This window comes from Buteo buteo, chromosome 4 (genome assembly GCF_964188355.1).
Source record: "Buteo buteo chromosome 4, bButBut1.hap1.1, whole genome shotgun sequence".
Lineage (NCBI taxonomy): Eukaryota > Metazoa > Chordata > Aves > Accipitriformes > Accipitridae > Buteo > Buteo buteo.
Window position 1 is genome coordinate 42,391,588 of NC_134174.1, and position 26,716 is coordinate 42,418,303.

General features: G+C 36.3%; 1 protein-coding gene across 4 annotated transcripts in view; it reads left to right on the forward strand.

Moving 5' to 3' along the window:
- DLG5 (discs large MAGUK scaffold protein 5) overlaps positions 1–26,032 on the forward strand; it is a 113,505-nt gene extending 87,473 nt beyond the window's left edge. For 2 of the 4 annotated variants that reach the window (XM_075025655.1, XM_075025657.1), the window contains exons 17-33: positions 2,999–3,137; positions 5,613–5,760; positions 6,264–6,385; positions 7,447–7,536; positions 8,806–8,974; positions 12,802–12,964; positions 13,894–14,027; positions 14,626–14,790; positions 15,174–15,357; positions 16,331–16,479; positions 16,786–16,956; positions 18,114–18,310; positions 19,023–19,166; positions 19,361–19,488; positions 20,275–20,384; positions 22,180–22,289; positions 24,695–26,032. In XM_075025655.1, the coding sequence (XP_074881756.1) occupies positions 2,999–3,137; positions 5,613–5,760; positions 6,264–6,385; positions 7,447–7,536; positions 8,806–8,974; positions 12,802–12,964; positions 13,894–14,027; positions 14,626–14,790; positions 15,174–15,357; positions 16,331–16,479; positions 16,786–16,956; positions 18,114–18,310; positions 19,023–19,166; positions 19,361–19,488; positions 20,275–20,384; positions 22,180–22,289; positions 24,695–24,798 (2,427 nt within the window). In that variant the 3' untranslated portion in view covers positions 24,799–26,032. The remainder of the gene's footprint in view (positions 1–2,998; positions 3,138–5,612; positions 5,761–6,263; positions 6,386–7,446; positions 7,537–8,805; positions 8,975–12,801; positions 12,965–13,893; positions 14,028–14,625; positions 14,791–15,173; positions 15,358–16,330; positions 16,480–16,785; positions 16,957–18,113; positions 18,311–19,022; positions 19,167–19,360; positions 19,489–20,274; positions 20,385–22,179; positions 22,290–24,694) is intronic. The other 2 variants (XM_075025656.1, XM_075025658.1) reach the window with 2 other exon arrangements.
- Positions 26,033–26,716: the final 684 nt, after the last annotated feature.

Here is a 26,716-nt window from a genome sequence, read left to right on the forward strand (position 1 = left end):
TTGTTAGAATAAACAACTCTGCTGTGGAGATTGTGGGTCATGTCTTAACAGAATAGGTGGAAGAAAAGTTTTATGCTGTCTAGGAAGAACCACCTGTTTAGATGACTACATTATATAAAGTGGCATAATCAGTAATGTAGTTTCAGGTCTACTGCCTCAGATTTGCTCAGGTGGCAGATACAGATTTTTTTTTTTTTTTTTTCCTCCCAACTAAAATCTGAAATTTCAAAAAGTGTTATTTTTGCTTGTATATAATCACATCTTAATGACTTAGACTATCATATTCTTTGCCCATACTTGTTTATACCTGGATCATCCCACCCTCTTCACAGAGTTTTAGAAAGAAAGAGACAGCAGAGCTGAATTGGAAGCAGTGCAAGGATTGGAGCCGTATTTTACAAAAAATACTGATATAAGAGAACAACTGGTGATTTTGTTTGTCTTTTTTTGGCTGCTTCCATTGTATTTCTTCCGTATTCCCTAACATTTTTGGGGAAAAATAGTTACAGAGAGCTTTAAGCCTTTGTTATAGAAGTGTCCAGCAAATTCTGCATTATTGTTGTGGTTTAACGCCAGCTGGCAACTAAGCAGCATGCAGCCACTCACTCACTCCCCCCCAGTGGGATGGGGGAAGAGAATTGAAAGGGTAAAAGTGAGAAAACTCATGGGTTGAGGTAAAAATTGTTTAATAATTGAAATAATAACTTAAATAATAATGATAATGATGATAATAGTGAAAATAAATAAAATTGTAATGAAAAGGAAGATAACAGAGAGAAATAAAACCCAAGACAGACAAGTGATGGAAGTGAAAACAGTTGCTCACCACCAACTGACTGATGCCCAGCTAGTCTCTGACCAGCAGCCCCCTGCCAACCTTCCCCCAGCTTTATGTGCTGAGCATGATGTCACACGGTCTGGAATGTCCCTCTGGTCAGTTGCGGTCAGCTGTCCCGGCTGTGTCCCCTCCCAACTCCTTGTGCCCCCCCAGCCTCCTCGCTGGTGGGGTGGGGTGAGGAACAGAAAAGCCCTTGGCTCTGTGTAAGCGCTGCTCAGCAGTAACTGAAACATCCCTCTGTGTCATCAACACTGTTTGCAGCACAAATCCAAAGCATAGCCCCCTACCAGCTACTGTGAAGAAACTTAACTCTATCCCAGCCAAAACCAGCACAGAAAATAACAGAAAAGCATAAGAGTTTGATTTTGTAGCTGAAATCAGCAGATTTATTCTGAACAGGTCTGAAGAGCATTATGGCTAAGAGAAAGGTCATGGTTTTTCATCAAGAACTGCACTGCAAGAAGCAAAGGAAGGCATATTCTAATGTCATCTTTTGGCACATATATATCATAACAAAACAAGATAAAGCTATTGAACACATTTGAATATGGGGTGTTTGCTTTATATAGAATATCAAGTTGATCCATTAGCACTAATAGCCCCATGCTTCATTGTAGTGTGTTGTTGTGAGCATATACACTGTCCTGGTTATAATTGTAGTAATATTTCTATAGTGAGTGAAGTTTCCAGCTGTGACAAGGACACATGTAGTTGGGGACTTACATGTAAGAAATTTGTAAGCTGTTACAGAGGGTGTGTTTTTGGCACTCGCTATTTAAGAGACCAGAAAGGATAAACATATTACAGTTGGTTCTACGTACTGCCCAAGTGATATTGCAGATATATAGGTGTTGGTTCAAGGTGAGGAAGAAAATTGTATAATAGAATTAAAAAGTAATAATTTTTGTTATTTTAAAGTTACTTGATGTATTAGTTAACTTACATTTCTAAGGTTAAATTAGGACTAGGTTCTGTGATTATTTTTTTTTAATTATTTTTTTTCCCTCCCCTTAATTTTCTCCCATTCTCCCAGAAAATAGGCTCAGCTTTGTAACTCTGAAATTGTTGACTGGAGAGCAGAAGTGATGTTGTGCCTCAAAATGTGGACACCATTCACTCTGAGAATTTCACTCGGGTGGAATCATCTTTGTGCATTACAGCTACATCAGGCTGTGTGACAGTAGTGTCCAGCCTGCATGTATTCATTACTGAAGTAGTGTTTATAATATCAAAGATATGTATATAGAGCATGCAGTGTAGTTTAATTTGTAGCCATATTGGGTGTTATCAGTTTCCTTACTTGTGTATATACACACAGTTAAGGTTTTGTACTTTGATAAGTTGATAAATTAAGAGAACTTTTGTCCCTGAGTAGTAGGTAGTACAATTACTAATGAACCCACAGTAGTGATCAAGTATTGGTTCTAAGAAGGTACCTCTGCATTTTAGAGTCTCTGTGCTCCCAGTAACTTCATTTAATTATAATACTGCTATCATAAAAACTGTAAGTACCTTTTCAGTCATTCTTTTTCACTTACTACATACTTCAATCTCATGTTTTGTGTTGTACATTTCAAATGTATAAACTGTCTGTGCCGACTTGCAGCTCTCTAGCATCACTGTCAGTAGCTGAGCTATTCTCATGTTTCTTAACTTATCGGTGTCTACTCATTATGTACAGAACAGAAGTTGTGATGGTTCCAAAACCTGAATTGCTCTTAACGAGAGCTTGCTCCACACTTACTGAAAATACAGGCTTAGAGGAAAACACTTTCTGGCTTGTTAGCCGGGTCTTCTTTAGGAAACGCTTGCGGTAGTGGCTGAAATAACCATTAAAATGTCCTGGGAAAGCAGTATTTTAAAGGATAAACGTAACTAAATGCTGGGTGTTTTCTTGTAAATGAAAGTATATTAGTTAAGTTGCAAACATTGGTCTAAAAAGATTACGAAATAATAAAAAGGAATAACGGAGCAGGATGGAGGAAGAAAGGGTAGAAGCGAATAGCATCATTGAAAGATAAAGGTGTAAGAAGCACTGTGATGGTGAGCACATTCTGGAACAGATACTAGAAAGTTTGAAGTTGCTTACTGCCTACAAAGTTTGGCTATTTTATTCTTCTGAATCTCCAACTTCCTGTAATCAAATTTCTGTTTTTGTAGGTGCAGAAGTATGCTCCAGCTAGTGAGGAGCATCTGTCTCCAGAGCTGCAGGAATGGGCACCATATTCGCCAAAACGGTCTGCTAGGCACAGCGATGGCTTTGTGCCTGCTGCCTTATATGCTGGTGGCATGTCAGCAGGTGAGTAACAGGACTTGTAGTTACTTTCTAGGAATGCCCCAAGGAATTCGTCCATATTGGACAATATTGGGGATTAGTCATGATAAGAGCAGAACAAACATGACTCATAGAACATATTTCCATGGCTTGTTGTAATCTAAGCATGGGTCTGCTCAGCTTTCAGACTGTAAAGAAGTGAAACCTGTTTAAGAACCATTTAGGAAACTGAGCAACTCCTGGCTGAAGGATTTGTTTCATCAGTTTCTGTGCAGCAGAGTTTTGAATACACTAGTGGCGAGCAAGGTGTAGCCTATGCATTAGGAATACATGTAAGATTTCCAACATTTTTGAAAGCGAACAGTAAATGGAGGCATCCCAAGTTTTAGCTGCTTAACTTCTGAAATAATTCTAAGGAAAAAGATCTGATGTTCAGAAGGTGCAACATATTAAGTTCTGCCTTTTGAAAATCAAATGCTTGGAATATCTCAAGTTAAGTGCCCAAACTGTTTGTGATCTTAATCTAAATTAAAGATTAAATGCCAACGTGTTTGAGATACTAAGCTGCTGAAGACTGGACTAACAAGCAGCTCACGCAGAAATCAATATAATCGGGTAGAATAGAAAACAGTTAGCATGTTGTCTCAGTTGATCAAACAGTTGTTGGTATTGAAGTTCATGTTAGCAGGTTTTAAATTGGCACTGACTAAATGGAGTGCTTCAGCAGCTAATTAGAGTATCGTAAGCTAGTTGCTTTGAACTGGTTGAGAAGCATTTGGTAAACTTGTTGGCAGTTTGATTGTTCACTCTTTAGTGTAGCTACCTTCAGCAGTTGCACATGAAACTTGATTTTCAAATCAAGACAATATTGATTTTTATGAGTTTGCCCTTGATTCTTTGAAAAGCCCCAAACTCCTGCATGTTCTAGATATTATGGAAGACGTTCTTTTTACTTGAAACCATGAGGAAAGTAATGACTTCTTGTCCTGGTTTTGACTGGGATAGAGTTAATTTTCTTTCTAGTAGCTGGTATAGTGTTGTGTTCTGGGTGCAGTATAAGAAGAATGTTGGTAACACACTGATGTTTTCAGTTGTTGCTAAGTAGTGTTTCGACTAAGTTAAGGATTTTTCAGCTTCTCATGCCCAGCCAGCAAGAAGGCTAGAGGGGCACAAGAAGTTGGGAGGGGACACAGCCAGGAGAGCTGACCCAAACTGGCCAAAGGGATATTCCATACCATGTGATGTCATGCCCAGTATATAAACTGGGGGGAGTTGGCCAGAGGAGTGGGGGCGGATCGCTGCTTGGGAGCTAATTGGGCATTGGTTGGCGAGTGGTGAGCAATTGCATTGTGCATCACTTGTTTTGTATATTCCAATTTTTATTATTATTATTGTCATTTTATTACTATTATTCTTATTATTATCATTATTTTCTTCTTTTCTGTTCTATTAAACTGTCTTTATCTAAAGCCACGAGTTTTACTTTTTTTCCCAGATTCTTTCCCCCATCCCAGTGGGTGGGGGAAGTGAGTGAGTGGCTGCGTGGTGCTTAGTTGCTGGCTGGGGTTAAACCACAACACCTGTGTATCTGGAGCAATGGACAGCTTCAAACCCTGTTTTCCCAATGAATTTTCAGAATGTAAAGACATGCTCGAGAGTAGCTCAGATCAAAGCAGCTTTTGCTCCTCTTTCTTTTACTCTTTCCTCTCTCTTTCTCTCTCCTTTGATGATGATATAGAAAAAGTATTAAAAGGTATTATTTCTAACTAAAAGCTTTATCTTGTCATGATACCTTTGCATAATAACCCAATCAAGTCAAACCTACACTAGACACTACGATTGTATGTCTTGAAACGTGAACATGTTTTCGATACTGTATTCTATGCTACCAACTCATTTAAGAGGAAATTGATAAGATCGACTTTGGTTGAGTACTGAAGGATGAGTGTACTTAAAAGAACAGCTTGAGTAATAAGTTTCATAAATAAACATTGAAATAGTATAATTTAAAGTCACAGAACACACTAGAAGTGGGAGGCTTCAAGGCAACAGAAAAGGAGCAAGAAACATTTTAGCTGCAGTCAGTTCAAGTACCAAATAAAAACTTGTGTTCCTGTCAGATGACTCTTCAGAGAGAAATGCAGAATTTTTGTTCCTGTATAAAAAAGTTTGATACTTAAAAACAGAGAAAATCTTTCAGTTACCAGTGCATATTAAAATGATATACTATGAATGACTTCATTTTTGGTAATACAATCCACTTTATTACTGACTCATTACAAAATTGTAAACAAACTAGATTTTAAATATGTAAGTACTGCTTGAAAGGTGTCACATGGTGCTTAAAAATTATTAGCAGACAAATACATTATTATTTATAGATACATGTTCATACATGCAAATGTTGTAATAAATAATTATATAAATATTTAAATGTATTTAAAATCTGTAGCTTATATGCTAATAATATTGGTAAGAACGTGATTTTATCATCTTAAGCAGGTACAGTACCAAGAAGCTTAGCACCCTGCCCTGCAGTAACTGCTGTCATGAGAAATCCAATCTATACTGCCTGGAGCCATAGAGTTCACACCAGCAATTGCCCATCAGTCGCCAGCCAAATATGTCATCAGCATCTGCATCCCAGGTGGTTTGAAATTTATAGCTCTTTAAATTTTTGTTTTTATTAGGATGAAATTGCTTCTGGTAGCTGTTTTATACAGTGCAGAGTGAAACATGCTGCTGTTGTGTGTTATTTTGACCCAGAGTTCTCAAAACCATTATTGCATAGAAGTGATGTGCCAGTTGTTTTCATTTCTTTCAGTAACTGATGGATTAGGTTTCCCTGTGCTCCACTGTCTGATATTGACAAAGAGATTTATTTTTTTAATGAACTAATTTCTAATGTTGTAATGCCAAAACAAATAAAGCTTTCCCCCCCTTTTTTTTTTATAGCCCTTTAGGCTATTTTTCCTCTGACTTCTCTTAGTTCATAAAATGATGGGAAATTGGGAAGCGGGAAGGAGAGGAGCATTCATTTTATTCAGTAACTCAGGGATAACCGAAATTTTTTGTAGGCCAGTTTGCTATTTGCTGAGGTGCTTTGCCCAGTTCTAACTGTTGCCCTATTCTCCTTTTCTTTTGATGTAGTTCCCAGCATCAAGGTCGCCTGAGTTTGGACTTAAGTCATAAACAGTCCAGTGACTATTCTGAAAATTCACGTACAAGAGCATCTCATGGCTCAAATTCATTACCATCCAGTGCAAGACTTGGTAACTAGCTTTTCCGATTTATTTCTTGTGGGATTCCTACATATTGGACACAAAGAATAAATGGAAAATTCCTTAAGTACATGTGTTATGGGATTGTCACAGCTAGCAAAGCCTAAAGGCTTCCTGTGTTCCTTTGCCTCATTTTTTGTGGTTTTATGACTAAAGATGTTCCCTGGAAGTAGCTGTGTTTTAATTCATTCCTTACAGTCTCTTTAAAATGTTGTGTGTGTGTGTGAGTGATTTTCCTTTCTGTGCCTGCTACTGTTTGAAAGTACCCTTATAAAGATGGGAGTCCCCGCCAAAGAATTTTTGAGGTTCAGTGAGGTGGAGAGAAGAGAAAAGGAGAGAGTCCCTAGAACAAAAAATCAAGGATGTCTAATGGTGTAATATGAATTGTATTGTTGGAAGATAAGTTACACTTATGTTTACTTGATTAACATGTAAGATTGTTTATGCCTATCCTAGTAATACCAAAGTAAACACATGCTTTGTAGCAATGACATTTTAAAATTTTAAAATTTTTCAAATTTTAAATTACGTAATAACTTTTTTGTGCCTGTTTGTGTTCCTGTGTTCCATCAATGATTGGCAGTTGCATCTGAATAGAGCATGGCAGCTTTGTAACCACAGCAAAAAATGGCATAACAGTTTGCAACCAGTGTCAAAAAATCAAGTATTCATCCAAGAAGAATGTAACCAGAAAATTTTAAATGCCTTTTGGAAAGTCCCATGGGTTCTTAGTAAACAGAGATGTTAGATTCTCACTCAGACTTCAAGTTAAGCTTCATTTGATTGAAAAATATTTTGGAAGTTTTTCATACAGGAATGAACAGTTCTTATATACTGTATAGCTGCATTGTGCTCTGTTTATACTGGCTGTGTAATCAAGACAATTTACTAGAAATATGATACAATATATATGAAGGTAATCATCAAGGCTTGTGCATAGATTCAAAGGTGATTTTGATGCTCATTGAAGAAGTAGAATCTAAATAAACTTTTTTGTTCAATGTAGTTGCTTTTACTTTTGTCATTGTAATGTTTTCTTCTTGTAAAAATAGGTTCTTCTAGTAACTTGCAATACAGAACAGAACGAATTAAGATCCCTTTAACACCAAGATATCCAAGGTCCATGATGGGCTCTGACAGAGGTGAATTATTTCATAAGTAATTTTAGTCGTACTGTTTTCAGTATTACCAATCCAAAGCCTTTGCACTTGTTGAATCAGGTTGCGCCAAAATCTAAATATGACAGTTTTATTAAGGCTACAAAATTTGCATTTTGCCACAGAAAGGTAAAAAAAAGGAAACTTTCTAATGAAAGTTGATTTTTCTGTTAGTTGACTCTAGGACATGGCACACTAAGAAAAAGTGCACAAAAAAAAGTAAGAATAAGCATTGCTGTATGTTTTACAGTTGTAGTTTTCTTCTAGAATAATGTCTTAAAACAGTGAGATGACCTGTGGTTTTTTTTTTTATTCTTTAAGTATATTATTTTGCATATTATTGTATTACTGATTGTAAATAGTATTTTGAAATGCAGTGAAAATATTTTAGTACTTCATTCAGAATTACTTGGTGGAGAATATTTAAAGACCTGATAAAAATACCAGTTGGAGTGCTGGAGAGCTGTAGAATTCAGAGTCCGATGACAGTAAATGGCAACTCTTCACTGCCATCATTGTTCAAATGTTCTGTACCCTTAATGGATTGTATGCAGTGGTTTTCCTAACCGGGCAAATACAATTCTTACAAATGGTTTTCATTTGTGATTAGTAATTTGAGATTTATTTTCTGTAGCTTTTTCAGAGGAAGCAAACTGAATCTTTCTGTCAGGGCGCTTGTTCAGTAATTACTCAGGGAGGGCACAATTAGGGAAGAGATGCAAGGAAAGTCATGTCAAGGTGGTTTGAAATTGCAGAGCTTTCTTGTCTCTGTGTGTGATTCATGTTGGGGTTTTGTTGGTGTTTTCAGGTGTTTCATAATGTATCTGGTACCCAAAGGAAAGGGCAGTACATAAATATTTTATGTGAAAATAAACCTACATATTAAATTTTTCTTTTACTTTTCCTCTCCTGTTTTTTATTATTTTTCTTTTACTTTGCATTGCTAAGTGTTTTCAGACATGCATATGGTTTAGCTTGTCTGTAACATTCTCTCCTTGTTGAGAATGGCAGTAGTTGTAGGCACACTTACCAAGGACAGATTTGACATATAGTCATTAAGGGACAGTAAGTTTACACTGTCTGAAATTAGTTACCTAGTCTCCCTAAGCTCCTTACATGGTTGATAGAGTGCTAGCGAACAGGCGGTCCTCTTTCTTGTCTCAGATGTGTATGGTGTCTTTCACTATGTCTGTGTAGATCTCCAAACTATGACTGATGCAGGATACTAAAACTCAACTATTGATTTTTCCATAGGCTCCTTGTCACACTCTGAATGTAGCAGTCCCAGCTTGATAACTCCTCCACAGTCACCTCTTAACTTGGAAACGTCTTCCTTTGCCAGCAGCCAGTCTCAGAACTCCCTTTCTACATTACCGAGGATTTCCATTAGCCCAGTATCTATTGGAGAACGTAGAAAAGATAGGTAAGGTCTCCATGTTATTTGTTTTTAATACAAATATGTCTGAGGAAATTTGGTACATTTGTTTATTGGGCTGAAGGAATGTGAACATTTAATTTAAATGACAAAGATGTAGGTGCAGAGGTGCATCTCGGGTCCTGTTACTCGATGGTTTTATTTTCTTTACAAAGTATGTAAGAGATCTTTGTGTGGATTTTTCCTGCAAAACTGAAGAGTAGGTTCTTGAGTTTAGGAAATTAAGGAATTTCATATGTGTTTTATTTCTTCCATGTTAGATTAATGGCCACACCAAATAAGAGCGGTCTAAATTGGAATACGCCCTTCCGGCTGAACTGCCTCAGATGCTTGTTTGCGATAGGCTTGTTCTGTACTCTGGAAAACTAAATAAAATGAAGACTTAGTAACATCTGATAGCTAAATATCAGGTGCCTTAGCATTGTAGAACGTGTGTTCTAACCACTGTGCCTTGATTCAGTTTAGCCAGATAACATGAAAAATTGAGGGCATAACTGTGCAAGAATGTATCCATATGTACAGATGCAATTTTACTACTGTGACTGATCCCTTTGGCTGTACCTGGACAGCTGCTAGCAATAACATTAAGTATATGTGTAGCTACTTGCAGAATTTGAACCTGATATGATAGCTTTCCTAAAAACATGGGCTTTTTGTTCTAACAGCTTTCTATATCTCATGATGAATATTTTCAAGATATGTTGCTTATGGTATCAGTCTTGGACATCTGATTTCATTTTATCATGATCTAGCTAGGCTGAATATATGAAAAAGTTTGCATGAATTCAAAGCATTGAATAGTAAGACACAAATCTGAATCAGGCTTTTATTTATAGTAAGGCAGCCGAATGCCGTTCTGTCAGTGTAAAGGAGCTATGATGTGTTGGAATAGATTACATTTATGTGGACTTCAAGACCGCTTTGTATTGCTTGATTTATGTAAGAGGATTGACCATAAAAATGTGAATGATAAAGTAATAAGGATATTCTGTATTCTAAGTTTTCTGGTAGTAATAAAAAGTTATTCATAAAATGTTATATGAAAATTTTGTCTTGTTTAAAGAATTGGTAACTAAGTTATTGTAGTAAATCTAGAATGTATATTGTGTACAAAGGACAGTGTTACTTTGAAAGGGAATCTAAAGAGGTTTTTGTGAATTTTCATTCTTCCTTACTTCAGTATGACTTTTGTACTATGTGTACTCAATTTGTGTTCTCATATAAATGTTCCTCTTAATTGTCACTTGCAAATTCAAAGTCAGAATTTCTTTTCTTTTTCACATGACTAATGATGTATAATGTTCAGCTGAAAAAGCTAGGTTTTCGATACCCCTATAACTTCGTATCTCTGAGCACAAGATAACTGTTCTGATCTTAGGGAAATAGTTTCTGTTAATGTTGTTTAGATGATTGAAGTACAGTCAGGTTCCGTTCCTTTTGCTCTTGCTGTGCATATATATAAATCGTAGTCTAAATTGACTTTCTAAAAAGAATGTAATGCTAAGTTTTGTTTTTATTTTTTTAAAAGCAAAACAAAAAACTAACACACACAAGCAGTTCTTAATTTAGCAAAGTAGCTAAGTTAAATATATCCCAGGAAAATGTTTTAAGATGCCTAGATAGCATTTTAAATGGTTATTTGGACTTAATTCTTTCTGTTCCCCACAAAATACAAGTAACTCACTTGGCCTTTCTGCAGATAAATAATAATACAGATGAAAACAAAAATCAATGTTTCTGTTTGTTCTGTTGATTTTAATTTCAATGAAAATTAAAAGATCTGATCAATTAAGACTTTTTTCTAATCAGTCTTTAGTGGCAGGCAGTCTGAATGTTATAGAAGAGTGCGCTTCACTTGATTTTAATAACACTGCTTACCAAGTAAGACACCTTTTAATGTTATCATTCTGTTTCACTTTATTATTGATTCTCTACTACATGCATTACTAGTTATCTTTCATTTCATATTTACTAGAATTCTAAGATATGATCCTGTGCAATTTTATATGGGTTTGATTCTTTCTTATTCCAATCCAAAACAAAGAAACAAAACAAATTTAAAAATGCATGTGGTAGATGGAAAAGCAGAAAGGTACAATACATAAAGTTCAGAAAGATGTAATTTTAGTTTTTAATGACTTAATATGTCTTGATAAATCTTGTGGTACTGAGAAGCTTCATATAACAACATGGTTTACATGTTCATAATGAGTTAAAAGAAAAAGTTCATGAATTGCAGTTTTCTGGGAGTTAGCACAGTTTAGTTAAGATATGCTACATACAAAAAATGTGGGCTTCAGTTTAAGTTTGCTGGTAGTAAACTACCTTATCTTCATTATATTGATAGACCAGCTCTGAGTGATGTTGATGTTATAAGATTACTGGGTTCCTGAGTTGCATTCATATCAGCAGCCAGTTTTTATCTTTTATGCATTAATAAGCTGGCAAGCTATTATGCCCCTGCTGCAGAAGGCTACCCAATAGTTACCTTCCAAGGCTGTGGCGATAAGCATAACTTATGATGTCCTCTTCCCTCTGCCCCCAACCCCAAGTCCTACTCATTCCAAAAATACCTTTTCTAAGCCTGGCTCACATTAGTAGCAGTGAGTGAAGTCCAGTTAACTCATCTTGTCTCTGAACAGCACAATTAAAATTGTTTAAGCAGTTGGCACAATTTAGAGAATGCCTATATGATAAAATGAAGTGTTAGGAAAGAAAACACTCTAATGCAGTCAAATATAGTATAAAGCTATTAAAATAAAAAATACACCACACCTGGTACCCAAGCTGTTTCATTCAGAACAAGCTCAGCTGTTAATATCTGGTGATGCCTTTTGCTGTGTTAGATACTAATAGTAATATGAACCAGCACTTTTTAGGAGGCTACTGTTTTTTTATCCACACCATGAAGGGACCAGCCCTGTTTGTACAGCTGGATACATCCTAACTGGGGGGGGAGGAAAGGGGAATGTATCTGGGTTTTCTTTTGTATAAGCCGTTCTCTTGTTATACTACTTAGTACTACTGTGTGTCTTTTTCTAAGTGTTCTTTTCTTCTCAAATCTTCTACGTCTTTCAGATATCTGTTCCATAATAGGTCTTTTCTGAGAATCCCTGTGGCTCCTAGGCCTAGGTTCTCATCACTAAGGAGTTTGAGGTTGGCCTGATATAAGGTTGTCCTTCTCGAGCAGTATTGCGCACTTTGTGCTATTTTACATGTTTGGATAATTGCTCTGAGGAGAATTTGCATGGTAATTGTAATGCTACCATGCAAACTGCTGTCCTAATGGCTTGAGTTTGCAACTGCTTAATTTTCATTGCTAATTTATGTTTCCCTGCATACAAATGTGAAATCTGATATTTGTGCATTGTTGTCCTTTGGTTTACCACCTTATTATTTATGATGTTTATTTTCACTGGCAATAAAGACTCCCAGCATTTATATTTGTAACATGCGTTTCTGGAATATGTTTTGTAAATTACATGCTATATACAGTGGTTCAATTACTTTTATATAATATGCATCTGGAAGCTTCTTTCCTTCCAACTTCACCACCATCCTATTTATAATTCATATTTACCATAATGTTTTAGAGCAGTCATGTAACTGGTATACATTTACTTCTGCCACTGTATGTTGCATGGTGTTAAAGGAATGCATTTAAGGCAGTTGACAGTAAATTTTTTTAAAGTAACTGTTTAAACCTATTTTATTATTACAGTTCAGACAGACATAAAGTATTGCATGTAACTTTGACATTGTGATGGTTCAAGTGCAATTTTGTCCAAATCAGTTTTAACTATCTCCTCTAAAAGGCCCTACATGGAAGAGCCACGTCATGTTAAAGTGCAGAAGGGTTCTGAGCCACTAGGGATTTCCATTGTGAGCGGAGAAAATGGTGGAATATTTGTCTCTAAAGTAACAGGTGGGAGCATTGCCCATCAAGCTGGCCTTGAGTATGGTGATCAGTTACTAGAGGTAATTGTTTACTTATTATTCCTATGGCTTAATGAATCAGTTCAAATGACTCCAGCCATAACTGCCTTCCCCAAAAGAGTATCTTGTGAAAGCTTGTTTGCTGTGAAAGGTAGCAAAGGGTACTCTGTATTGTACTGTTCGGTAATTATGATTGTTATGACTTTTTGTCAGGCTTTATCATAAAATAACGTCTTTTGATGGTAGATCTGCATTGCATCTTATATAGATATAATTACATTTTGAGCTAGCTAGTTTCGGTACTTAAAACAATATAGTCTCAACACCATACTCTGCCTGACAAGGTGATTAAATACTCAAGCAGCTGGCTTGTACTGAGTTTCATGCTGCTGTTGCTGTGCCATATCCTTGCCTGAGATACTTGGTTTAAAAAAATACTCAGGTAGGCTTTAGATTAGCTACAGTCATGTTTTTGCCTACACTATTAGACAAACATGTGGAGGAGCATTTTGTAAAGTACAGAACTGCTTTGTAAATGTTAGATATGTTCATGCTTGTGTATGTTAAAGCATCTTCTGTTGCACAATGTATGGATGACAATACAATGGACCTGAATGGATCATGGATCTGAATTTATCTTTAAATCCTGAATTTATTCAGATTGGTGATCTGAACCAACTTGTATTTAATCAGAGATATCAAATCATAACACAGCTCAGAATACGTATGTCTTTCAATAGTAAAAAAATTTTTGAACTAATGGTCATGTTACCAAACGTTTTAAAATTACAGTGATTCTTTCCAAGGAGTAAACCCTAGGAATCATTATAAAGCAGCGTTTCCATCCTCTTACTTACCCCAGTGGAAATAAGTTAGCATGTAAACATTAAACTAATTAGGAGACTGAAAGAATGATTTTGCTAGTTTCAATCTGAAAACTTGACATCCTCGTTTGTGCATCTTTCCCATAGTTTAATGGAATAAATTTGAGAAATGCTACAGAGCAACAGGCTCGACTAATCATTGGACAACAGTGTGACACCATTACTATTCTGGCTCAGTATAACCCACATATGTATCAGCTTGGCAATCATTCACGATCAAGGTAAGGCTGGATAGACTTTGAAAAAACTACTCTCTGGTCCATGCAGTTATTTAGCTAATAGATAACTTCTCTACAGGTAATGTGTTTGCAAACATCAGCACATTTGTGCTGGTAAGAAGTGTGATAGCTTAGAAAAGCAATGTGTGAATACATGATTGTCAAAAAGAAAAGAAAAGTGCTTGATGCATCTACTATATTTTCTTTCTTATTTGGGCATAAATCCTTAGATACATTAAACTAAAACCAAAGATGGCTTCTTCCTAGGATTATGAGAGTCTAGTACTTCAAATCAACTTTAATTTTTTTTTTTTACAGTTGGAGTTTCCAAAAAACTAATTAGAGAAGTGAAATTATTAGTGAAATTATCCATCCCATTTTGATGCACGATCACACTTCAAAACTGGGCTTTATCTTACTTTTAGACTTATGGTGAACATATGTTATTTGGCATGCTGGTTTTTTTTTCCTTACTTTATCCTTGATTTATGGCCAAATTAAAAACTTTGTCTTCGTGAGAAATATTTGGTATTGGTAAAACACTAATCCCCCAGTCATTGTTCTTTTCTTTTTTTTCCTTTCTTTTTTTTTTCTCTCTTAGTTCTCGCCTAGAACCTGTGAGTAATCATTCCACCCCTCAAGGCAGTGGAGCTGCAACGCCTGACAATCATTCCATTATTGATACTGTGAGTGAACAGGATGAAGGAACAATGACACCCCCATCCAAACAAACCACACCAACTACAAGTCCCCGGAATTCCTTAAGGTAGAGAGTAAAATTTTTGACTTAAGGAAAAAAAAGTGGTCAGGGTGGATGTGAAGGGTATTAAAAAACAAAGTGTACTTCTGTGAATGCTGTGTCTGGTTGAAATAAGTCAGCAGACAAGTTAAGTGGATCCCAGGATAAAGGTACATGTTTTCAGACTGGTTTTGAAAGACAGGGTCTGCAAGGAGTGAAGAAAATTTACTACAAGATTGGTGTAGTTAAGAAGGTCTGCAAGGAACATGATGTTTGTCTTACAAGACTGTATCTGTAGGTGACCTATTTTGAATAATAATTATGTAAATATATCTTCTTCACATGGCTAGTTGATTGTATGTAATGCAGGGTTTTAAATTTAAATACATGTTTTTTCTCCCTGTCAAAAGAGGCCCTGTGGACACAAACAAAAGGACCCCTGAACCTAGAACTGTTGTTGTTAAAAAATCCCAAGTGGATCTTGGGATCCAGATATGTGGTGGAAACCTGTATGGAATATTTGTCTCAGATGTAGATGATGATAGCCCAGCAAAAGGATCTGATGGACTAGTCTTGGGTGACATGATACTTGAGGTAAGCTATTAAGAAAAGTGTGCAGCATACTGACAAAATGTCTAGGACAGTATAAAGAGGGAGTTGTACAAAGAACTGTGCTGTCTCGCAATGGGAGATGCTCTGTGAACGTTGAGTTCCTGCCACAAAACCTGGATAACAATGGTGAGAACATGTAACCTTCATTCTGGCTGCAACACTTGAAGAGCTGGATGATGTGGACCTGGAGAACTACCACTGCTGAGAACACAAGTTGCCCACAAGTTTGAAGGACTACTCTACATCTACTTGGACTTATGAACACCTGCTCTCTTCATGTAAATAGGAAGCCTTGAACCCAATTGCTGTACATAGGAGAAAGGCATGGATATGAAAGATACTGCAAAACAGAGAAAAATATTGATCTTATCACTATGAAATTCTAATGAGAGTTTAGAGAAGGCCGTGCAAGATGTGTTTGACTCTGCTTTCTATACCTGAAACAAGAATATTTATCTACTTGGCAGGACTGTTAAGATGATAAACACATGTGTGTGTGAGCTTTTCAGGTACAACTGAGTGTTGATACTGTCTGAGCACTGAGACTCTCCCATTGTGCCTCTAGTATCCAGATGGAGATTTTGCTTTCTAATTGTGTTTCTGACTTCCCGCAGACCACTTGCTTTCCCTAAAAATATTAAATTTTTTCCAGTGTGAATTTTATGATTCTCAGCTTACACTTTGAAAACTATTTAAAGAAGTGCAGACTCTCTCTCACAGTGCATGTCTGCTCAGATCACTTGGGTATTTTGTTTTCCAGCCCCATGACTCAGTCTCCTGCTAGACATCTTAAGGTGCAAAGTGTACTAGGGTCAAGTGGCAAGATTTACTTGCGTATAGAGCCTGCTAGTGGGAAAAACAAACTCATTTTGCATGTTTTTCAAGCTCACCTGATTCTGTTACCTGTTAAGATACAATTTCACACCTAAGGGTTTCTGTGTTTTGTGTTTTGCAGTACGGTTCCATTGATATGCGAAATAAAACAGCTGAGGAAGCTTATCTTGAAATGTTGAAGCCTGGAGAAAACATCAAAATAAAGACCCAGTACAGAATAGAAGAGTTTAATAAGATAAAAGAACTTCCTGGAGATGGATTCTACATCAGGTATTTGAGCGCGACTGGTGATGATGGCATGACTGTTAGGATAATGCGCTGACCATCATGAAAGAGATAGTATCAGCTTTGCCACGTTTTTTAAACTCAAAGTTTACTAATTTATCCCAGCTAGTCTCTGACAGTGAGTACACAAACTGTAACATAGTAAGTCTGCATGTTTTGCTATAAACTTGTGTGCTCTTGAAATGTAGAGTGTGCCACTAATCTGTTAACTTTTTTCAAAATAAGTATGCGTGTTCTTCCCTTGAGTTGGTGGAGATCAGTTGCAGAGCCTGTTTATGTCTTCCTTTCCAGAGCACTTTATGACCGTCTGCCAGAGGTAGAACAGGATTTAAGCTTTAAGAAGGATGACATATTGTATGTTGATGACACTCTACCACAGGGAAACTTCGGTTGCTGGATGGCTTGGCAGCTAGACGAGAATGCTCAGAAGCTGGAAAGAGGACAGATTCCAAGTAAATATATGTGAGTGACCTCACAGTGTTTTACCTTATTGTCTTTAAAAGTCTGATGAGTGAGATGTGGTATAAAAGACTTGTTTGCTTCTGTTTTTTCTGGGATATACTAATTCTTAGGCGTGTCATTTTAGGGATGGCATATTTTAATAATATTGAATTAAATATATTGCTCTATCAAGTTGTTTCTAATGCTACTAAATAGTAAACTAGAAATGGAAATGATACATAGACCAGTGTTCTAATAGATAATACAATAACAAAAGTGAGAGTATCCACAGCAAAAATATCCTTGAATCCAAGGTTATCATCATCATTCTTTGGAAGCATCAGTGTTTTTAGCTATCTGTGGACAGCAACTTTATTGTAAGACGGTGTATCCACCGCAGTCTCGTAATGTTGGTAGTTGAGTATGCAGAAACTAAATTTTTACATTGTTACTGAAATCACATAACTTATCACTCGGTTATTAAATTTTTTTTTTTTTTTCATTTTAAGATTACTGGTTTTCTGGTTTCCTTTTCTTCTAATAGTCTTCTCTCTCTCCATGTCATAACTCAAAATTCATCCTGACAATGGGACAATGGTACTGTGTGGAATGTGTGGAAGTACAATATATACATGCAGACCCATACACATCATTGCTAGGCTTGTTACTGGAAGATGAATAGTAAAACCAACTACATTTTACATGTATTATGTGGCCAAAATATTTGTGCTCATATAAAATAAAACTGCATAAAATAAAACTGTTATTTTGGATTGCTAGTAAGTTATTTGTAAGGATGAATATAACATGCAGCTTCATAGAAAGAATGGGATCTTCATTTCTGTGCAAGGCTGACTTTACTGGCAAGTAGGTGCATACAGCTGCTTCTGCCTTGGAGAATTTTGCCCTGCCTGTCGGAGTGGTCACCCTCTGTGCCATGCTGCTGTTTACATTACAAGAATCCTGAGGAAATTATGGTAGTGTGTGAGGTTTTCAGATGCTTATTATTTGATTTATGTTAACGTTTGTTTCTGATTAATTTTCTGTGATGAAGATATTTAGCCTAAGGCTTGAGGTGAGCATTTCCAGTGTGTTTCAGAAGCAGTGGTGATACCGTTTGTAGAAAAAATTTAGAAAGATAAGTTTAAATACCAACCATTTAGTCTGTTTCATTATAGGATGGATCAAGAATTCTACAGGAGACACAGCATGTCTGAGGCTAAAGATGAAAACAGCTCATCTAAGACATTGTCAGCAGCAGCACGGAGGTCGTTCTTCAGGAGAAAGCATAAACACAAGCGAAGTGGTTCCAAAGATGGAAAGGATTTACTGGCTCTTGATACAATCAGTACAGACTCAATTCCTTTCTTGGATGGCAAGTACCTTTGTTAGTTACACTTGGGAGGGGTTGCCTTTCCTTCTCTTTGATTTTTATACAGCTGCAGCATGATACAAAGAATAATGTTGCTTTCTGGTTGGTCTGAATATAAATGGTGATCATATGTCCCATCATGTACATTACTTTTAATAACAAATTTTTTTTTGTATTAAATAACAAGCCAGCATGTTCCAAACTAATTTTTTTTTGGTAGTTTATTACTAGATCTCTATTAGCTTTAATTTTCATTTGCAGAGGGAGATTGCTTTTTGTTGCATGGTTTTGATCTTCCTTTCAACTATTTAATTTCTGTCCAAGTTGCTTAGTATAGACAGAAATCCTGGGCACCACTCAAAACTCTTCACTTCCATTTTTTCACTCCTCTACAAAAATCATGTTGGTTACGATGCTTGCTTCCATGGAAGAGCACAACAAACCAAACCAGAGAGGATAAAATAGGAATGATTGGTTTTAAAGTTTGGTGGGGCTAGGGGGAAGAATCAACAGATTGAATTAGAAAAACATCTGTTTTAAGCTGTAAAGTGGAGAAAATCGCAATAATGGCTAGTGAGTATTTGTTGTATTTCTCAAGGCCCTTATCCTGTGCAAGGGAGTTGTTTTCATAATTACTGTTAGGGTGCTTCTGCTTATCTGAGGAAAGCTAGGAAAATAATTTATACTTTTATAAATAAATCTTCTCTGTGTGTAGATTCTGCAAGTCTGGCATACCAGCGTGTACAGAAAGTGGACTGTACCTCTCCTAGGCCTGTCCTTATTCTAGGACCTTTACTTGATGCTGTGAAAGACATGTTGGTCAAAGAATCCCCTGGAAAATTTTGCAGATGTCCTCTTGGTAAGTATGCAAATATAACCAATTTATTCTTGCTTAGAATACATGATAGTAACATTTATATAAGTGAATTAAATGGTAGCACAAACATGGGAAAAAAACCCAAGAATCTGAATTTGCAAACATTGTTTCATTAGCCTTGTTCTGTGCCTAAGGAATGGTAATGAAAGTGGATCTTTTCTGGTTCTATGAAACAGAGGTTATGAAAGCTTCCCAACAAGCCATTGAGCGGGGTGTGAAGGATTGTCTGTTTATTGATTATAAACGGAGGAGTGGACATTTTGATGTGACAACTGTAGCTTCAATAAAAGAGATAACAGAAAAGGTGAGTCGCTTTTAATGCTGTAGTTCTTTGTACAATTTGCAATATATGGTCATACTATGTTAGGGGGATGCAAATTATGTTAGTGTTGTTCTCCTTTAAGGTATTCAGAGAATTGTTCCCCAGGCCGCTGAGTAAAATAAAAGCTACCTTGCTTTGGCATTTAACTGTTTAAAGGTTATTTCATGCAAGCTCACCGTTGTAGAAACTAGGAATGTCCATATTCTTTTGCAGTATTATTAAAGTTAGAAATTATTTTCTTAGATTCCATAGATTTCAACCTCTACCCCCTAAAACGAGGATTTAGGTTTTTTAACTATTCCATTTAATGCAGTCATATAGAACATAAATATCATAGTAGTCCTGGAGACAGATGTTAATTAAAATCTGTACATGCTTATAGTTTTCTGTCAAACAATGCAGAAAGTCTTGCTACTTTAATGCTTGTATTTGCTTATAACTTCTGAAAGAGAAAATGAATATTTAAATTTGGAAAAAATGTATTGTATATATTTCAATCTGAGTTTTCATTTCATTAGTTCTTCAAATATTTTTACTTCTATCAATGCATGTTTTTGGTACTATGAATGGAATTTCTTGCAGTTTTTCATCTTCTGTCTTTTGTTATAAATCCTTTGGGTACAAATTGCTCAGTAGCCCCAAAATGCTAAATGTGTAGCGAAATTCTGTTGGGTTGCTATGATTTAAGTAGGGGAAAAAATGGGGGATTTGCATGTGTGCTTGTGCTCTTTAACTGAATGAGTGTTTTGCATTTACATTTGATCTTAGGATTGTCATTGTCTGCTTGACATCGCTCCTCATGCCATCGAACGGCTCCACAGTGTTCATATCTACCCTATTGTAATTTTTATTCGCTACAAAAATGCTAAACAAATCAAGTAAGTCTGTGAGGGGTATAGTTCAGGGATGTTTATTTTAGCTTAAAATAAGCTTGTTACCTTTATTGTTTCTTTCATCTTAGTCATCTTAAATCTCTTTAAAATGTGGAAATTAAACCGGTGTGAGGTAAATGGTCTTAACTTCATTTTGTTGCATGGCAATTAAATGAATCTTTCAAAGAAATCAAACAATATTGACTAAACTGTATGTACTCCAGGAGGCACTTGGATCTTTCCTGCTCACTTTTGTATTAAACCATAAGACACATATGGGTGAGATCCATTGAGGATTAAGTGGTGACTGTGACAAACAGCTATTCTTCATCATCTTGTCTGGGCCAAGTGTGTGGATGCAGGGCCAACTGATTTGTAACCTCAACTTTCCCACCTTCATTCACCAGTGAAAACAGCAAGGGAAGTCCCCTTTTGCCATGGAGTGTATGTACTGTGGTCTTCTCGGGCTGTGCTATTTCAGCAGTTGGGAATTTCCTGCTCAAATATAGCCAGGAACAGAACATGGGTGTTACAAAGCCCAGTCCCTCCCCTTATGTTTGAGTAAGCCTTCGCACATTTTAATAGGTTGATTTGACAAGAAGTGACATAATCGCCTAACATAAGTATTAAGAAACAGTTTTGTTGAGAGATCTTATACTTGTGCTGTCTTCGTTTTGAAAGTCGAGGGCTTCTTATATTCTTGATCTGTAGGTAAATGTTCTGACTATCTATTTAATAAAGAAGATAAGTATCTCCACTTTCAAGTAGGAGGAAGACATAAAGCAATGTGGTGTATTTAATTACCACTGTAGGATCGTGCACTTGAATGAAAATGGAACTGTCATGTCTTGAGCCCCTTTGGAAATGGAATGGTGACCGTTACAGCTATTTCGTTTTTTTTGGAAAGTGACAGAGAGCAATTGAAGTTAGACAAGCAAGGATTTCTAGCAGTCATCCAAATAAGATGTGGTGGCACATTGTCTCTGCCTGCTATGAGCACCAAAGGTTTTTCCAAACAGCCTTTGTGATATAGCACAGGTTCTATTGGCATCCTCTGAAATGCTACATAGCAGTGATAGGTTAGTTTAGGAGTGATTTTTTTTATTTATAAAATAAAATTGTGCTTCTTTTCTCACTGCTATAAGAAGCTATGCTTATATTGTTTCAGTACCTATCTATATAACCTTACTAGCTGATTATAAATTCTGCTTTCTTTTAAACAGAATCCCCTACTGGGGACTCCAAGTTGGATTGGGAGGAGAGCGTTACAAGCCTTGATTGGAATTAAAATATATTTTTCTTACCATTTGTATTTCTCTATATGTTTTTCTTATTTTATTTCCAACAGCTTGTATAACAGAAAAAGTCATCTCAAAAATGTCATATGACATAGAAACAAAATGTTTTATTTGCTCAATGCTTGATACTTCAAGCCCTTAAAAGAGTGGTACTTGAACCCAGCTTTGTGTAGGGAGTACTGGAGTGTATATGAGATGATGGTCCAATTCACATGAACTGGAAAAAATTATATTCTTCCTCCTTCAGCCCCCTCCCAATCTCTGAGACTTTAAAGGAATACTGTCTTGGTCTGATAGCAGACAAATTTGTTCACTGAAATGATCCTGATGACTATGCTGATACTGCTGAAACACAGTAGATGGCAGTCTATGCACAGGATTATGCTTGCAAATTAATTAGCCTTTCACATTCACCCAACTGGAGGTAATCATTTCAAGTCCCTTAAAAAAAAAAAAAATTACTCTTATACAAGGTTTTTCTTTTTTTCTTTCTTTTTTTGCAGAGAGCAAAAAGACCCAATCTTCCTGAGGGACAAAGTTACACAAAAACATTCCAAAGAACAGTTTGAGACAGCTCAAAAAATAGAACAAGAATATAGCAAGTACTTTACAGGTTAGTATTTAATCAACATTTCACTAGGAACACAGTAGCAATTTAATCCATTTACACTGTAATTCAAAAGATCCTATGTTCCTTCAAAGACATTTTTTAGGGTTTTTTTTGGGTTTGTTTGTTTTTTTTCCATTCTGCCTTCCCTTTTAGCAAACTCATGCTGTGGTGTTTTACCAGGAGAAGAAATCTCAAGATATAAGTACTATCCCTTGCTTTTGCATGTTTTTGGTTTAGTGTGTTATGAATCTTATGACCTAAAGAGATTCTGAAAACGTTTTATTGCAAGCCAGTAGTATTGGAAGTATGGCCAGGATAACTGGACACAGTGTTGTCAGTTTTATACCATGTAAGGAATATAAGTTTTTTTGTAATTGTAAAAATCAAACAAAACAACAACAACAAAAAAACCCTGTAGTGTAAATTAATGAATGATTTGTGAGACATACTTTAAATCTTTCAAGAAAGGAAAAAAATTGTCAAAGGTTTATTGAGCATACATTATAATTTGGAATAATTCAATTCAACTTCAGAGGCCTTTTTAACATCATAAAGTATATTATATAAATCTTGGATTGTTAATACTGTATCTTCACCACAGAAAGAAAACTGTGTTTGAAGACTGTCTCAGTTTTTTTCAGAGTATATTTCCCTGTGGTTCTACATACGTTTAAAAGAGTGGGGATAAAATTCTAGCCATCTTGATGTGAATGGCAACAAAACTTGAAAAAAACAAACCAAAACCAAACCAACACCACTAAACCAGCCAAAACCCAACTTTTCATCCCCCGAACAATGGGTTTCTTACAGAAGTATTTTGAGGCATACCTGCCAAGTGCAGGGAAGGGAAGGGGGATGTATTTAGTATAGAGCTATCTCAGTGCATCCTGAGAGAAGCTGCACATTCTCAAATTCAGTTACTTGGTATGTAATAGCCATACAAATGTTCATTTAAATGGTACATACTAAGCCTTCACAGAACTGGACATGTGCATGGCCAGATTGCATCACCACATGTTATCTTCTGCTCCTTGATAAGTCATCTGTTGCATTTTAATTTCACCCTGGTAGTGAAAGTAGTACTCGGTCCAAGAGAGTCCTATGTGTATCTTCTCACATGCCCTGTGGGAAGGGCCTCCCTCTGTTAGTGCCAAGTAGAGCGGACTCCAGCTGTCATCAACATTTCCAGATGCTGGTAGTCAGAGAGGATTGGTGTTCAAACTGCTTTGATATTTAGGCTTGTTGAAATTATAATGTTGTGTATAAAATAAGGCTTTAAATAGGCATGTTAGACATGGTAGCTTCCTCATGAAGCTATATGACACACTCTCTCAGACCTGAACTCTGTGACTACTTCACGAAGTACATTTTTTGAATAATGACTCTTTCAAGTTGGCTTTATTTCGTGTACCAAGTTGTGAGCACGGTGTATAATCTGAATCACTCCCTCACTGCCATTTTTCACCTTTCATAGACCTTGTTGGTTACTGTGTTCTGTATCCAAACTCACCCGACATCGTTAACTGTAGTATATACTGCAGAGTCAAGTAATACTTTACGTGAGATCAAATTCTCTCTTTTCAAAAATGGAAATTATACCTCAAGCCTTTTAAGACTTCCTCTATTTTTCCAGCCTTTGCAGTAACTGAGGCCAGAGGCTTTGCTGACGTATTTCTCAAGTCATGAAGTTCCTAACTTTTTCAGTCTTAAAGCTAATACATTCTCCTCTCCTGTGTCAGTGTTGGCATTTTACTTTTTATAACTGTTAGTTAGCAAGGGTAGAATGCATGGTGTTCATTTATCTTTTGAATTGATTTTCAGGGAGTTGCTTGCTGTTGGCCTTTTTATTCCTTGAACGTAGTTGACAATAAGAATTGGAGTAGCAATCGCTGCTGGTTTATTTAGCTCCAGGATCTGTGAGCTGCCTCATAATCTACTTCTAATATTTGTAAATAGTGCCTAGTTGCTACAGCTATAGTCTCTATGTATATTACCACGTAAATATAAAACTCTTAACACCACATGCTGAACAGAGAAAGTTTATTATACCAGGTTCTGACCATCTTTAGACTTAAACTTTGCCACCTGATGCCTCTGAAAATAGCACATGGAGGCCTCTAACAAAACAGTTGTCTTAGTTGATTATACCCATCAGTTCTGTGACTTCCCTGGGCTGTTTTAAGGGCTAGCAGAAGAAACTGTATATTCAATGCTTGACCCCTTTGGTCTGTTTATTCTTCCTCTTCTTTTAATAGAGTTATGCAGCTGGCAAATATTGAATTGGGTAGATTAATTCTGATCTGTTGATAAAAACTTTGCAGAAAAATGCAGAAGACTGCTCTTTGTCATTAGTCGTAACTGTTTGTTCCAGTCTCATTTGTGGTGGGGGTGTGTTTCTTTTTCTCCAGGCATTGTCCAGGGAGGAGCCCTTTCAAGCATTTGCACTCAGATTATGACAACTGTTGATCAAGAACAAAACAAAGTCCTGTGGATCCCAGCTGGCCCGCTGTAGATTTATTTCGCTGTGAAACTACTTTGCAGATGTAAATAACCAACTAACTTTCTATCCAACGGACTCTGTCCATTTCTGTCTTTTTATAAAGATATCAGTAAGTGATTTCTGTTTCATGAAGGGGAATGATAACACTGAACACACAAGGACCCGATGAGGCACGTGGGAAGGGGTAGATCACTTCACCGAGCTTGTCTCTTACTTCGTACGTGTATGTGTGACAGGTTGTCATGAGGGGTTGCGACCTGTGTGTACTTGTCCGTGAGTAATGAATTTAACAATGCTGCAAAACCCTGTAGAATGACAAGTTTACAAAAACCTTTTCAAAGTATTTGGTTGTTGCTGTTTACTTGAATGTCTTTGTTTTGTTTTGTTTTTTTTAACTGTGTCCTTTCACTTAATGAGGTAACTCTCCGAAATGGAGTGAAATTTCTGAATATGAGTGAATGGTTTATGCGCAATGTGATTCTGAGTTGCAATTTTGACCATTTCTAAGCACATTGTTGACTTGACAACTAGGTAACAACGTGGGATTGAATCGGTACGTCTTGGAAGTAAGCTCAGAAGGAAGTACACTCCTCTACAGGGCAGACCACTGTTTGTATCCTGTCAATGCTTGTCTGTCAAAGATATCGTTTCTTGTTTTATGCATGAATATAATATTTAAATGTCATAATATATCTGAACAATCCAAACTTAACATGTGTTGAGAAACAATAATTTTTGGTTGTTGGGCCTGGATTAAGTACTGGTGGGGAAGAGTCATAAACTAGGCCTAGCATGCTGTCTTCTGTCACTTTTAGATACTGTAAATATGGAAAGCTTATGTCGGTGCAATTTTGCAGGGTAATTCTTAAGCTTTGTACTTCAGTGTGTAGCATTCACATAGATTGTTTTTTATTTAAGAGCAGCCACAGTTTTAGGGCTTTGATTAAAAGCCTTTAGAAAGGTACTAAATTGTTAGTGTTACAACTGTCAAACAATAAGTGATCATTTAGTTTTGGTTGCAATACTTCTTTACCTATTGTACCAAACGTCATTGTATCGGTTCCCCTTTTGTTTTTTGCACTTCTGACTCTGTGTTCCTAACACAGGTTTTGTACCTGTCGCTTCTCTCTCTTGTGCCATGTTTTTTGGGTACTGTATTTTAATTGTTTTTAAAATATCATTTGAGTAGAACTGCTTCTTGGTCACTGTTCTTAACATTTCATTATGTAGCGTTTCTAGTTTTATACTACAGGCTGTCGTTTTGCTTCTGTTTGCAGCTTTTTTAATTAAAAAAAGGGATTCTTCTTGCACAGTTCTTCAAAGAAAGATCTGGTCCTAAATTTAAATTCTGTGTTACAGATGCTATTTTATAGTTCAAAATACTTTACATAGTATTTATATAGTTATATACTATATAGAGAGAGTATTTTGAGCTATAATACATATAAAAATATATATAGTATTATAGCATACTACTATAATACTGTATATATATAAACTAAAAAATAGGAAATGGTATGGATGAATTACTAGTCAAAGTACTTCTCATGGTGAGGGACAGCAGTTATTTTTTGTTTATCTCATTTTTTGTTTGTTTGTTTTTTAAAGTTTGAGGTCAGACTGTAGATGCCAGTGGTACAACTGAAACAGACAGGTACTGTTCTGACATGGATTTTCTGTACTAAAATGAAAATGTCACTTTGTATCAAAAAAAAAAAGAGTTAAAGAAACTGATTACTAAATAAAGGTCAATTTCTATAACTTCACTTGTGTGTAAAAGGCGCATGTAGCTAATGTTCTCCTTGACTCTATTTAGTTGAGTCCTCACGTAAGGTTTTATTTTCTGACTAAAATTGGCACATATAGGGTCAAGGGCCCACCCTGAGAGGAACAAGTTTCAGTTTTGTGTTTTTGCCCAGCCTTGCATGCG